A 16,281-nucleotide genomic window follows, 5' to 3' on the forward strand; every position below is an offset into this window, starting at 1 on the left:
TGTTGAAGAAAGGAGAGATGTTTAAGAAAAGAGATGCAAAGATCCCAAAAGATAAAGGACAAAAGACAATTTGTGATGACTGGTGCAAAGAGGGCTTGTTCAGATTGGGTCATAAAGCCTGGAAGCCCTTGCCTGCTTTGAGGAGAGCACAGCCACTGAACAGTGCTATTCTCTGTGTGCCCAACACCAAGCAGCCAGAGTATCACATAATGGTTTTCAGTCTCACAGTGTTAAAGCTCAGTGGAAGGACAAGATTTTAACAGTCAATCCAGATGACTAAACTGTACATTTTCTGAAGGCTGCCTTTAATATTGAAGTTTTATCAGGGTACTAGAAAATTGGCGTATTTTATGAAAGAATAGCCTTTTATCTACTTGGCAGATATTTACTGAGTGCAAATTATGTACCAAGTAGCATGCTGCCATAATGAAGACATACATAGATATTTGTGGTTTTATTTTGGAAGTTTAAATAATTCTTTTTTTGTTGTTAATCCTCACCTGAGGATATTTTTTCATTGATTTTTTTTTTTTTTTTTTTTTAGGGAGAGTTGAAGGGAGGGAAGGAGGGAGGGAGATAGACGAGGTGAGAGAGACACATTGATTGGTTGCTCCCACACAACCCCAACTGAACCTGCAACCACTGAGCCAAAATGGCCAGGGCCTCCTGTGTCTTTTTAAATGCCTGTTAAAGTTCACCACCATCAGGTGTTAGCTTGCTCATTTAAACATAAAAAAAGGAAGAAGTATTGTATTCTAATGCTGTGGACCAACAGAAAGTAAATTTTTTGGATATCAGAAAATACAAGTATTCTAGAACTTCCCAAAGCAACTCTGCTAGTAAATGCAAGTGGATAGAAATAAATTTATTGGTTTTATTTTTACATCTACGATGAAACATCATTATCCTAAAAGACAGCAGAGACCTTTTTGGACAAAAGTTGGAGTAAAAATTATAAGTAACATAGTAGTCTATTATCTTAGATAATATTTTCCTTTACTTTCAAATCAAAATTTCTTTTGCTTTTGAAATATATTATGATTATCTAAGATCAAAACAATTCGCTGGCCTGTACCCGGAAACTACATTAAGGAAAAAGAGAAATTCCAAAGAAATTCAATCATGATTACATATAAAAAGTCAAAAATAAGTTTTAAAGGATGCTTCCAAAGAAATACACAATACAAGTAATGTAGTTTGTGTCCTTTTAATAAACACACTTGCATAGTTATATTACAATTTTGTAAAAATAAAAACAAATTACCTCATGCCAAGCGTGTCCAGCATTTGAACACTCTCAATACCTTTAATATTATAGTTTTCAAGACACACAAAATAAAAACTTAAGGCAAAAAACAGCACTTTGCAACAATTTGATAATTTATTACATTACAGTAGCATCACAGCAGCATCCAACAATGCCACTTTAGGCAAAAGTCTCAGAATTTCCATTACAGATTCTATTTACAAGAATTTGTAACTTGGTAAAATTCATTCTAAGAAAATTTGGCAAATAAAGCTATGATTGGAATGGCATTTCTTTCTCTACTTCTCCTCCCCCCACTTGCTTTACTTTAAACTATCAGTATTCACATTGTATTTTAAAACACTAAAAGAGCAGTTACATTGTTTTAATAGTTGTATCATTTTAAATTGACTCTCTAAGATAGTTTTAGAGGGAATTCTACAATGGGTAGGATTGATTTAAATTTTCTGAAAATTCAGCTTTGGTTTTAGAACTGATATTTTCACTGCTGAAAAACCCATCAGATTTAATCACATACTTTAAAAATGATTATCACATATTACAATTTTTAAATAAACTTTACCTCCTACAGGGTTCAGATTTATTCAGTGGTGTTCCCATTTTAAAATTCTATGTTCCTGATAAACTCTTTCCTTCAAGCATTGCTTTCTAAGCAAACTAAAAGCTGCCTCATATTTAATGAGGAAGAGAAATACATGGCTGAATATGAGGTACTGCAAAGGATTGCATGCACTTTTAAGAAGGTCAGGTTATTATATGTCATCCTATTCCTTTATTTTTAGCTTTCTCTCAAATATATAACAAAATACCTACACAAGAAGAGGTATTTCAGTAAATACGGTGAATATGCTTTCCAGGCCAACATTTACTTTAACTGTCCATTATGTGATTTAGTCCATAGGTACCTGATGAATACATTCTTTTCAAATTGAGTACAGATGCTAAATTCATTCTTAGTAATCTTCATCAGCATAAAAGTGAACAATTTGCACTATAAAATACCTTTGAAATAATTTATCAGTGTATTAGGTAAGTCTAAATGAAAAAAAATAATTTTAAAGAGATGTTATACTGAATCATGTGGCTAATTAGCAGTGGTCTGATTTCTAATCTCAGGGTTCATAATGGATTTAAGGTAACTGTCCTTAGTCTGAACCCAACTAAAGGGTGCAAAAGCAGAAAGTTCAGAATATTAAAAGGCAAGACCAAGTGATCTGTACAATTTGAAAGATCAGTTGAATTCACAAGGACTCAGTCTTTGTACTGTCTCCTTTAGTGACGCAGGCGAATCTGTTATTCCACCTGTAAAGTGATATTATTGCTTTCCTACTAATGTCATATTTCATAAAATTATCATGATGATGCCAAATGCTAAGAATTAAGGTGGTCTGATAATTACAAATCCCTACCCCAGGGAGCACACATACATATCACCACACATCCCAAAAACGTGGAGTATTTTGGAACACAGACATTTGAACTTTGTGAAGTTCTAACTAAACTGTTGATTCTTTCTCAAGTGTTGTAAAGTTATGATTTAAGCAATGTATAATTGAAATCATTCATTCATAATGTATAGGCACATTAACATAAATATTGCACAAAATATGCTTTTAACTTAAACTCAAAGATATAAAAACATATTTCACTCTTCTTAAAGAACTTGGAGGAAATAAGACTGCTGACTGCACGTGCACTTTTCCTGATAACACTCTGACATTCATAAACAGTAGATTGCACTGAAGTTTGTAAACATTATAAATTGCATAAACTTCTCATTAATTTCCAAAAATAGTTTAATACTGTCCAGTAAAACTCCTTTTAGTTTCAGCTAAGTACTCTGACATTTATTCATTTTTAATAATGTTTATCATCTTTAAAGTGTTTCCATTCAAGAAAAAGTAAAACCCTATGCCAAAGTGGCCAATGTGGCTAAAGAATAGATTAGCCAGAGAATGCTGGATGGTGAAGCCCATCTTCTAGCCTTAACACCGCTTCATGGACACAGAGGAATGGCAGCTCACATACAGCTCTCCTTCACCAAGTTTACTCTTACCAGACAGATTCTGTATGCTTGCTTGAGGGGCATTTAAACTCTTCAAAGATTCCTCATGATCTTTACTGAATACATTAAGAAGAATGTCAACCAGTGTCCTTTTGTGACCTGGGACATGTGGTCACTCAACTAAAAGGGATAACATGAATTTTAACTTTAAAAATGTATGGTGAATATAAATGCTCTAAGCTAGGGAAGGTTTCATATCTCACAGTCAATTATGGGAGCCTTTCATTCCTTAAAACTAATATATTTTTAGGTCATCAGTGAAGAAGTAACAACTAACTGCTGCAGGACATGATGCAATATCTTCCTTAGCCCAGAGCACATGACGACCATAAGGGAACCATAATACAGTGCTCCTTCCTGGGCAGCTCAAACAGATGAAACACAGCCTACTCTGCATAGACTGATGGGGCAGGTCATTTTCCTCTTTTGAGATAAGAAAAGCTCCCCAAAAGTGTTATTTCTCCTACCCCCAAATTTACAGAAAATATATAAAAGGTTATTTCCAGTTCTTGGCCTTTAACAAATTTAAATACTGAAGAGTGGCATATTAGAAAGTAATAGAGTAAACAGTGAATATTAGAGGGCAAATCCCACATTGAACCAACAATTAGGAGCTCACTGTGATTAGGATTAGATCAAACATAAGAGCAAAACATAAAGCAAATTTTATCTGAATTCTGCAATCAATATACAAGTTGCAATAACATTAGAAAAGCATGGCAGTTCATTCCAAGCCAGCGAGAACAGTTTGTGCAAATAGTGGGTCTTTGTGTGTTTGAATTCCCACCATGTAGGGAAAAACTCATGTGCATGCTAATGACCTACAATTACCAAATTTAAAAAGAAGAAAAATGCTAAAGGATGGCAGAGTGAACAGCAGGGAAAGCCACACAAAGACCCACTATCCTTTAACTTGTTACAAATAAATGATAACTGTAAGTTAGAAACACAAAGAAATAATCACAAGTGGCTCTAACATTCGAACCGAAGTTAATGAATTGTGTAGGAGATATTTGACCAGGGCTGCCTGCCCTGCCTCCACGCTAGAGTCAAACTTGGATAGTGGGTCTCTGGGGTGCTTTCACACTGGAAGACAACATTGGGTCCTATAAAAAGAAAAATGAGGAATAAAATGAACATAAAGAAAATTAAGTGGGTGAGAAAAAATATGACTAATAACATACAACATCAACTAAACAAATTTGAATTATTACTATTCTCAATCTTTAAAAAATATAGTCACGTGCCGCTTAACAATGGGGATCTGTTCTGAGAAATGCAACAGTCAGGAGATTTCATCATTGTACAAACATTACAGAGTACACTTGCATATAGATGGTACAGCCTACTACACACCAGGCTATATATGGTGTACCACCACAACATACAAGGTCTGTCCTTGACCGAAACGTCGTTATGTGGCACACTGACTATATCCTAATTACATAAGAAAATGAAAATAATACTTATAAGGACCCAAGAAACACAAATGGTAATCTAAAAACTTATCCAGTTTTTACTAACTCACACGCCTGGCTGTTCTTCCTTTAGAACAGCTTTTATTTGTTCTTTATATTTCTTAGAGAAGGCTTAATTGGAAAAAATGTTCCACCACAGAAAAAAAGATAAATCACTACCACAACAACGAAACATTTGGAAAACCATCACTACATCACAGACACTATAAAAGCCAAATGTACTGACATACTGGAATGCCTCCAGGGATCACTAGCCAAAGATCTTCCAGACCCAGTAGGTCTGAAAAGTATCTTCCTTTCTCTGATTCAAGAAAGGCGCTTCCGGCATTCCTAATTAATCAGATAGACTGGCAAGCACTAAAAATTGCCAAACCATCAACAGAGCTTAAAATGACCACTTATTTAGGTAACCCAAGTTGTTATAATTTCCTTTATCACTTCTGAAACCCTGAGATATTTTGGGAAATATGCAATCCATAAAATCTGGACTCCTCCCACTTGCAAGTTGGGAAATTTAGTTGCATTATCTAAAGGAAAGTGTTCTCTTAGGGTGAGGACTATTTATATAAGTTCCAAAGTAAAAATAATGCATGAATATTTCAAAATTATAGTATAAAATAAATTTGCAATACTTGCACTGAATTATAAGCATGTCTCAGCTTTGACTGAGTTACCATTTATATCTTCTCAAAAACTAAATTAAAATGAAAGGCTAAATTTATTAGATAATTCCACAAGAATGATAAAAATATAAATCACGTCCTGGCTGGTTTGGCTCAGCAGTTAAAGCGCTGGCCTGTGGATCAGAGAGTCCCGGGTTCAGCTCCCGCTAAGCGCACGTACCTTGGTTGCAGTTTGTCCCCTGCCCTGGTGGGGGTTGTATGGGTGGCAACCAGTCGATGTGTCTTTCTCACACTGATGTTTCTCTGTCTCTCCCCACCCCGCGCCAGCTCTATCTGAAGATAAATGCAAAAAAAAAAAGTCCTTGGGTGAGGATAAAAAAAATATATCTATATACATATATATGTATGTGTATATATATCATGATGTATTTTGTAAAAAAAAAAAAGGTGGGGAAAAACGACATCCTTTTTAAAAGGGTAAAAGTATTTCCAAGTATTGTTTGTTCTCTAATTTACTATTAATTCATATTTATTGTCAAATATAAAAAAGAGTAGGTAACTACAAAGAGATAATTTTATGTAATACCAAATATCACACCTAGAGATCTGGACCCTTGTTCTAAAAATAGTGAAACAGATCTTGATTCATATATCTCTTGTGGCATGAGGTATCCATCTAAATAATCACCTAATGAGAATTCTGAAAACAACTTAAATAGTTTTGTTTTTTTTATCCTCACCCAAGGACATTTTTCCATTTTTTGTTCAGGTAGAGTGGGAGGGAGAGAGAGGAACAGAGAGAGAGAGAGAGAAACATCGACGTGAAAGGATCACATCGAGTGGCTGCCACCCGCACGACCGACCAGGGCCAGGGACAAACTGCAACCGAGGTACTGCCTTTAGTGGGTCTCTCTGGACCGCAGGCCGACGCTCCAACCGCTGAGCCAAACAGGCCAGGGCACAACTTAAATAGTTTTAAAATTTTATTCTTACCTGGATGATGTGTAAGTATGTGAGAAATAGGAAGGTGGCAAAATTAATAGCACATACACTAAAAGGGTAATTTTTAATAGGTAAATAGGATACTTACTATCTACTCTTTATTAAGCTGAAAAAGATCACTGCATGGTGGTAAAGGATGGTGGTGAAGGGAAACTGCTGTATAGACTGCTGTCATACCAAAGAGCCCATAAAAGACATAAATTTTTCAGATAAAGTCTAATAGTAAGATCTGAAGCTAGGAAAATATTATTTAAAATAAAGCAATATAACTTTTGAACTGTGAAAAGTTTTCTTTTGTGTTTTCTTACTTTAAACATTAATATACAATTGCTAAGGGTGCTGAATTTAACATCTGATCCAGAACAATAATAAATGCAGTGCTGCATATGAAAACTTTTGCACTAGCTGAGAGGCAAATAGTTTGATATTACTTACACTGTTGACTTGGATCTGAGTCTGTTGTCATCTTAACATAATTTGAAGGGAAGAGACCAGTCACTCCATTGATTTCTCCCTGCCACCAGTCAGGATCATCTTTGTTCAAAACATTGATAAGTTGTCCCTTGCAGAAGTTGAGCTCATCTTCATTATTAGCTACATAGTCATACATAGCAATCACCTGACACACTAACAGAAAAAGAAAAACAAAATAACAAATTAATTATTCCTACAAGGATTACATGTCAAAATTCCCCTAGGATTTAAATTACTCTAATATTAAATGTTCAATTAGCCTAAATTTGCCCTTCAGCTGCTCTCTCCCACTTTCCTTCCTCCATTCTGTTTTACAGAAACTAGAATTTCCAAACTACAGTTAAAAATCTAAGTGAATTGCTTCACTTTAAGTCTAGTTGTCAAAAACTTTTAGGGAGTGAAGCAGTCCAAGTATCCACTGAACAGCTGGCTGTTTCTACACAGAACTCTTTAGAAAGGAAGTTCTCGTTATAACATACTTTTATGTAGCAGTATAGAAAGGACACATTTTTAATATTTTTCAGAGTTAGCTAATCTCAGAAGTTGACGAGTTTTAACAAAAATCCTCTATGATGAAACACAAGTGAACCCATTCCATACCAGGATGAAAGGCAGGTGTAGTTCTTTCACTACTTGGACCCAAAAGTTTAACATGGCTAGCAGGAAACCATCCTTTCTGTCTCTTTTTGCCTCTGGCCTGTAAAATTAGCAAAAGGAATATGAAAGATTAGAGTAACAACAATTACTGAGACATAAACTAAAAATTAAAAAATCCCTGTGTAGTAAAGAATTCAACCTTGTTCAAAGAAAGGTCTGGTTTTTGTCTTTGGCTCCTGGGTGGTGATCTCTAAACCTCTGCAATGTCATGACTGATGAGTGTCTGAGTTTACCTGGGGCCCCTGACCATGCCAGATAGTCTAACAATGTGATACATGGTGGGTGCTCTGGGAAATGTAGTATGAACTCAACCTCTGGAGAGACTGGAGACTGAGTTCAGACATATAGGCAGCTAACTATGAGGCTCAAGTGAACTTCGTTGCTTGGCAGTCCTGTGGGTATTGTTGCCAGGAGAAGTTAATGCTGATCATGACTCCACTGCAAAACGACAATTGGAAGCTCTGTGTTTGGAACATTCCTGATTCTGCGCCATCCATCTTTTTCCTTGGCTAATTGTAATCTAAGTCTTTTTGCTGTAATAAACTGTGACCATAACTGTAAGGCAGCAGTCTCCCTTGACACACAGTTTCGCTTTCCACAGTTTCAGTTACCCACAGTCAGCTGTGGTCTGAAAATATTAAGTAAAAAATTCCAGAAATAAAGGATTCATAGGTTTTGAGTTGTGTGCTGTTCTGAGTAGCAAGATGAAATCTCACACTGCCCCCCTCTGTCACACCCAGGACATGAATCAGCCCTTTGTCCAGTGTATCTACACTGTATACACTACCTGCCTGTTAGCAAGTAGCCACCAAGGTCCTCAGACCCACTGTCATGGCATCGCAGTGGTTGTGTTCATGTAACCCTTATTTTACTTCATAATGATCCAAAAGCACAAGAGCAGTGATACGGGCAATTCAGATATGCCAAAGAGAAGCTAGAAAGTGCTTCCTTTAAGTGAAAAGGTGAGTACCGTACAATAAAGTATTTTGACAAGAAAGAGACCACATTCACATAACTTTTATTACAGTATACCGTTATACTTTTTCTATTTTACCATTAGTTTTTGTTAATCTCTTACTATGCCTAATTTATAAACTAGACACTATAATAGGTATGTATGTACATGAAAAAAACATGGTATATATAGAGTTCAGTACCATTTGCAGTTTCAGGCCTCCACTGGAGAATCTTAGAACATATCCCCTCAGATAAGGGAGGGCTACTGTAGCGTTCTGTAAATCCTATGAGTTCTCCTAACAAATTACTGAACTTGAGAGTGGTCCAGAAGCTCCAAACTTACAATTGGTGTCAGAAGTAAGTAAGGGTGGTCTTGGGGACCACCCTTCAATATGCATCTCAAAGTATGGCTGAAAACACTATTTGTAGAAGTCTATTTGGAGATCTTTCAGGCTCAGAGTTATCTGCATATTTCACACAAATAATATTTATAAACTAAAAAGACTTTCCTAGAGTTCTTCTAATAAGTTCAAGTCAGCACTTAAAATGGCACAGCCCACAGTAAGCACCTCTTGGGGCTTTGTTAATTAATCGGGACATCACAAAAATAATTTGTGGGCAGCCATGTTTTCCACTTAGTTTGGTAAATCTTCAAAGTAAATCAGAAGGTGGAATTTCAGGGGTTATTCAAGAAAATACTGAATTTTGAACATCCTCTGTTCTTTAGGAAATGTAAGACTAATTTGCAAGAACAAAACTATGTTTATCCTCCTTATTACAATCATATATCAGTCTTACATAAAAATACAGCTATTGTACCTCTCATCATCTTTTAATTCTAAAATGCTCTTTAGTTTTAACCAGTAAGGGAATTTTAGTAGAGAGAAACCTCTCTGTATCAAAACACAGACAATAATTATCTCTGTTAACATTGCAGGGACAAAAACAGGCTCATTTATGCCTGTGCTTCCTTTTCTTGCACTGATGTTTCAAAAACATAAGACCTGTGGGGACAGTCCAATGGGCAGTATTTTCTCAGCACACATCCTGGACCATGTGTTTTCCTCCTAAGGGCTATACTGTAAGGCTGGGGTTATCCCAGGCAAAGAAAACAAAAATGTCTTTAGAGACAATACTGTTCAATTCAACTATGCTAAAAATGAACAGTGAAAAGACTAGAGAGAAACATTATAAACTAAAATGTTAATATATGTTATCTCCAAGTGGTATAATTACAGATGATCTAAAATTTTTATTAGTTTTATTCTCAATGATCATTAAATGTTTGTATAATAAAATTGATAGATGTTATTTAAAGATTATTACCTGTAACTCCCCTTGCCACCACCCACTCATATTTTTCTTTAAAATTAATATTAACTGCCCTGGTGCAAGGCTGAGTTGTTCAGCACCAGAAGCCACATAAGCTGAAGTTACTTGAGCAATCTCTGAAAAGAAAAAAAAACACAGGAAACTATGAGTTCAAGACCATTAAGCACTTCAGTAATTTTTTCACTTCATTATTACACATACCAGGTTTCTTGTTTGATGTTCCAGATTTGTTACCACTCCCAAAACTCTGTAAGGAGAAAATATACTGTTTTATCATTTTCCAAAAATCCAGATGTAAAATTACAAAGGTTATTAGGAATTAGAGATGTCTAATTCCCAGGATCCTTGTTTCTTTAAATGAAGAGCAAAATGACAGTTGACCTTACATTAACCAAAAAAGTTGAGAACCCAACACTGGGGAGATCTGGTCTGCTAACAGAGTGCAGCAGAGACAAGTGGCTGATGTGTACTCACTGACTCAACAGGAACAGCTCATTTCCTAATTTCTCCTGAATATTAAATGTGACTATTCAGGCCAAATACACCCTATTCACCAATGGGGTTAGCACTCCATACAACTTATGTGCTCTGGATATGTTAAGGCATATGTGAGTTTTGCTCCTGCTGCATAGGAGGCAATATTTTTATTCTTAATTTTTTTGTATGTCCCCCATGAACCTAAGAACAAAAATCCTTACTCCAGCAACTATGACCTGTTTGACTTTACAGGGTAAGTCAGGCCAACCACATTTCCTCTTTTTAGAAATATGAGTAAGAAATGGGAAGAGTTTAGCCCTGGCCAGTTTGGCTCAGTGGTTGGAGCGTCGGCCTGTGGTCCAGAGAGACCCGGGTTCAGTTCCCGCTAAGGGCACGTACCTTGGTTACAGTCTATCCCCAGCCCTGGTTGGGTCGTGCAGGAGGCAGCCACTCGATGTGTCCCTTTCACGTCGATGTTTCTCTCTCTCTCTTTCCCTCCCACTCTATCTGAACAAAAAATGGAAAAATGTCCTCAGGTGAGGATTAAAAAACAAAAAAAGAAATGGGAAGAGTTTAAATTTTTTCTGTTAGTGAATGCAACTGTAGTAACAGTACTGAAGCAGAGTTGATGGTGGTCAAGAGCTAACCTGTTTTTGAACACTTGCTATGTAACAGGCACTGTTTTAAGAATGTTAAATATATTAACTTGGAGAATTTTTGCAGTAGCACTATTACATAATTATGATTGTCCTCATTTTACAAAGAAGAAAACAGGCACAGAAAAGGGAAGTAACTTGTCTAAGGTCATCTAGCCTCTAAGTGGTAGAGCCAGAAGTGAACCCAGGTAGTCTCAATGGTTCCCAGTGTGTGGTTTGCAGATCCCTGGGGATGGGCAGCTCTTGATGCCCTTTTTAGAGATCTGGAAGATTAAAACTATTTTCACAATATACTAAGACATTATTTGCCTTTCACTGTGTTGACATTTACACTGGTGGGTAAAACTGCTGATGCTTTAGTAGAATAGTGGCAGTGGTGCTAAATTGTACCAGCAATTATAGTATTCTTCACAGCCGTGTGCTCAGAGTAAAACAAACAAAGCCAGTCTCACTTAAGAATGTCCTTGATCTAGTGGCAAAAAATGTATTAAATCTTAATCCTTAAGTACACATCTTATAAAAATCCTAGGTGACTAAATGAAGTGTGCCTAAAGCATTTCTGCTGCACACTGAAGTATGAGGGTTATCTCAAGGAAAAGCACTGTGTGATTAAATTGTGAGCTCAACTAGGTTTCTCATGGAACAACATTTTTATTTGAAAAAATGAATGAATGACAAATTATTCAGATTTGGAATTTAGCATACCTCTTCTCAAAAATGAATGAAGTAATAGGCTTGTTACTTTAAGGAAAGCTGCTGATAGGATTTTTGCCAATGATAAAATTCAAACTTTCAAGGGAAAACTAAAATGTTGGAAAACTTTTATCTACCACCATGAGCTTGACATTTTCAAAGTACTTAAAGATTTTTCTATGAGATCAGTGGTGATAGTACCAAATGTGATTTTTTAAATATTAAATAATAAAATGTGACAAATACAGAGACAATTTGTATGACTCAATGATTCAATGTTTCTTAAATGACCAATGAATGATGTTATTAAACCATGCATGGGTAAAAGATTCAGTCAATGCGCAACATAGACTGGTGAATTTTAATGTAACGATAAGAAATGTTCACTGATATGGCTTCAGATTCCATGTTGTAACAAACCTTTAACAACTGAACATTTGTCGCCCTGGCCAGTTTGGCTCAGCGGTTAGAGCGTCGGCCTGCGGTACTGAGAGACCCGGGTTCGGTTCCCGCTAAGGGCACGTACCTCGGTTGCAGTTTGTCCCCGGCCCTGGTCGGTTGTGCGGGTGGCAGCCACTCGATGTGTCCCTTTCACATTGATGTTTCTCTCTCTCTCTCTTCCTCTCTCTCCCTCCCGCTCTGTCTGAACAAAAAATGCAAAAATGTCCTCGGGTGAGGATTAAAAACAAAAACAACTAACATTTGTCAAGTTTGGGTACAATAATATCAAAGAATAATATCCACAGTTAACTCAATATAGGCTGAGTCACATTAATGTCAGAGCCTTAAAGTAAATATTTACAAACTCCTTCAAGGTGGTTCCTTGTAAGACTCCCTGAATCTGGAACCCTTCCCGAACTTCAGTCATCATGAGGCCCAGCCCTACCACCTTTGGCTCTTGTTCTTAGAATTTCATCAAATCCTGTCTTGTTTACCTCTCTAACAGGATCCCTATAATAAACTTTTTTATTGGAGCTAAATTAAGTGGTTTCCTTGTAACCAAAGCAGCCTGACCAAAACTATATTCATGAGTTTCTTTTTTAAGTATGAACCTTGATAAACAAAATGAAATAATTCTGTTTCTATATCAAAATAACTTTACCTCTTGATCTTTTGGTTTGACATAATTTGATGGAAAAATTCCAGTTTTATCTCCAATACTTCCCGTCCACCATTCTCCATCTTTTTGAGTCACCAATATTTCTTCACCTTCTGAGAATGTCAAATCTCCAGGTTCTACACTTGAATACGAATAAAGTGCAATATACTCTGTAGGAAACAAAGCAAAAAGGAACTAATTTTGGTTGTAAAATTGCAGAAGTTAAAAAATTTATGTTAATTTCTAAGATCCTGAATAAATTCACTCTTAAAGATCTTATGACTTAACATAAAGAGATGTTAAGATAGAAAAAGAATGAATTATGTAGCAATTTCTTAGAAAAAGATTATTTGATTTCACATAAAACTTTATTGTGGGATTTCTTTTTTTAAATTTGTATCATCATCGCCATCATATCATGGAGAATAACCCCAAAACTACAAATAGATATCAGTATCCCTACTTTATAGAGTCAAAATATGAGATTTTTTAAAACTCTTACACAAGATATATTTTAATCTGTAGTTGTTTTCTCCTTAATTATTTTATATACATAGTTATCAAAATGCCCAATATTCAGCCAACATCAATATTAGAGGCCAAATTCCATCACAAGGACCCGGCTCCTAGCCCAGTGTGTGGCATGGAGTAGATGCTCAATAAATATTTGATAATGAATGACCTCAAGAGAAATGTCTGAGTTTTAATATTAGCTTTGGCTCCTACGATTGCTACTTTAGAAGCAGTCCAAGACCAGGTTTTAGAGATCTTCCTTTTAACTTGTCAACATGGAATTTGATCAGTATATCATAAGCTGAAGATGACCAGAAACACCATCTAGAACCCATTTATTATTCTCATTCCCAGTATTACTCAATTTAGCTGATTTGACAAAATAAAAATGATTACAAGGTTTAGGTTTGCTGCAGCAAGCAAGGTTCCTCATGTCACAACACTCACTCCACAACACTCACTCCACAGTACACTTGGAGTTCCAGCCTTGCTGGTGACCTGAAGCTCCCCAAGCTTTCACAATGATGCCTTGGCTCCTACCATTGCCTCTGTCCACAAGAGCTTCCTCTTCCTTTGTCACTATGCAAGACCCTACTCATTATTTAACAAGATTCAACACTGCCACCTCTGTGGATTCATAGGGCTTACTCAAACTTGTGTTTTGTTCAGTCAGGATAGAATTTATTATAATTGTACATCTATTTCCCCCATTATTCTGTGAGCCTGGCAGCTCTGTTTTATTCATCCTTGTATATTTCAAGCTTTAGCATAGAATATCTAATTGTAGTAGATACTGAACTGCTCAATTTAACATTAAACTGATTTTCTTGAGCAATATAAACATAAAATGTACTTCAACTATTCAACGAATTTTACAATGGACATATACAATTCACTTATAAACCTATAGGGTGGGGCACAAGTAGGTTTACAGTTGTTTGCATGAAAAATAATACAATAATAATACAGAAATAAACTCACAACTAAACCTACTTTTGCCCTACCCTATATAACTATCAATGAAAATAATGTCTGCAAAGATGGTAGATAATCTTTCATTTTTCAGCATATTAACAAGATAAAAATAATTAGTCAAACAACTCTAAATATTTTTCTTTGTAATATTTATGATAAAGTGTATTTTGATTTCAAATCCTACTTAATAATTCAGATGGTACATTGTAATTAAAATGCAATCTGTAAATAACTAAAAGTACTAAAATTTCCTTACATACTAAACAAATATAATCTAGATATATAACAGCAGGAAAACAAAAACCTTTGTGCTATCTCATTGCAATACTTTTTATTTATGATCTTATTGCATCAGAGTATAGTGAATTAAAAAAAAATGTTTTCATTGATTTTTAGATAGAGAGGAAGGGAGATGGAGAAAGAGAAAAACATCGATTGGCCTCACTAGGGATGGAGTCTGAAACCTGGGCATGTGCCCTGACGAACTGAACCAGTGACCTCTTGGTTCATGGGTCGTTACTCAATCCACTGAGCCAGACTGGTCAAGCAGTGAATTTCTATAGTACCGATTTTCTAAAAGTGCCACATATATTCAGTCAATGTTTTCTGTATCCTCAATATTCATGTGAAATAGGCAAGGGGCAGGTTTCCCTAACCTCACTTTGATACTGAAGACACAGAAGCAGAGAGAATGACAACTGTGGGAAGTCAGATAATTAGTAGGTAATCTGACTCCCATCTAATTTACCAATTATCAAAAGCTCACCTTCTCCAACTGTATAGGCTGCAGAGGTAGGTTTCTTGTTCACAGCTGCATACAAATCTTCTGGTCTGCCAAATAAACACACATACATAAAACAACAATAATGAAACAAAAAAGAACATCACCAATCAAAAAGCAAGAAAGGTATTTGATGAATACAGCAGGTTTTAGCAGTGAATTCCCTTTTTTTTTTATCCTCATCTGAGAACATCCTCTTTGCATTTATCTTCAGATAGAGCGGGAGGGAGAGAAGAAGGAAGAGAGAGAGAGAGAAACACTGATGTGAGAGAGACACATCGACAGGTTGCCCCCTATACAACCCCAACTGGGGCTGGGGACCAACTGCAACTGAGGTATGTGCCCTTAGTGGGAACCGAACTCAGGACTCTCTGGTCCTCAGTCCGATGCTCTAACCACTGAGCAAACTGACCAGGGCAGCAGTGAATTCTTTTAGGGCTTTCTAAAATTAATCTAAATATTGTCTCAGTACACAGTCTATAAATATTCTCATACACAAAATCCTAGTGGATTAAGAACTGCCTAATATCAAACTTCTAAATTTTTTAATATACTAAATAATTTTAACATGATTTATCAACAGTTTTTCTAATGTACAATTATTCTGCCTTCTTAAAGGAACCTAAAAGACACAGTGCATTAGCAAAAGGGCAATTATCTGGTAAAGAATATATGCAGCATGGCTTAGAACAGGTAAAAACAAGGGTAATACATAAATTTTATTATTTGTTTAGAGAACACCACATTAAAATACATACATGTATATATATTTATATATATATATAAATATATTACTGAGCAATATCAGACAATAAAAATAGCACTAAATTTCCAGTTTAACCCAGGAAACTGTCGTCAAAGATCTGGAAAACTGTTGAGTTTAAGCACTAGACATCTGTAGGATGCACCAGGGATCCCCAGGCCCTGAGAGTAAATTATATAGTGAGGCAGTTTGGGGAGGGAACAGATGGAACCTTACTACAACTCATGGGGACAACTGAAATGGAGTGCCTTGTTTAGTGCTGAACTCTCCACTACTGTCGGTTTTCAAGTTACAGGCCTTATCTGTAAAAGGTCAGTAATTGAGTGAAAAGTCAGAAGAAATGCCCTTTACAAAGAATTTAAACTTAAGTCTTTGTATTTAAGTTTTCTCCTCTGTAAAATTTTATGGAATTTTAAATAAGCTAATTCTTATGAAGCACCAGCATACGCAGATAATTGTTGTTTCTGTT

At 35.9% G+C, this 16,281-nt stretch overlaps 1 protein-coding gene across 1 annotated transcript in view; it reads right to left on the reverse strand.

Moving 5' to 3' along the window:
* ITSN2 (intersectin 2) overlaps window positions 1-16,281 on the reverse strand; it is a 123,130-nt gene that overhangs the window by 26,404 nt on the left and 80,445 nt on the right. The window contains exons 24-29 of the mRNA XM_036263503.1: window positions 15,035-15,099; window positions 12,784-12,950; window positions 10,057-10,102; window positions 9,850-9,971; window positions 7,510-7,606; window positions 6,871-7,062 (exon numbers count right to left, since the gene is read on the reverse strand). Coding sequence (XP_036119396.1) covers window positions 6,871-7,062; window positions 7,510-7,606; window positions 9,850-9,971; window positions 10,057-10,102; window positions 12,784-12,950; window positions 15,035-15,099 — 689 coding nt within the window. The remainder of the gene's footprint in view (window positions 1-6,870; window positions 7,063-7,509; window positions 7,607-9,849; window positions 9,972-10,056; window positions 10,103-12,783; window positions 12,951-15,034; window positions 15,100-16,281) is intronic.

The sequence above is a fragment of the Molossus molossus genome, unplaced genomic scaffold, assembly GCF_014108415.1.
Source record: "Molossus molossus isolate mMolMol1 unplaced genomic scaffold, mMolMol1.p scaffold_m16_p_15, whole genome shotgun sequence".
Taxonomy (NCBI): Eukaryota; Metazoa; Chordata; class Mammalia; order Chiroptera; family Molossidae; genus Molossus; species Molossus molossus.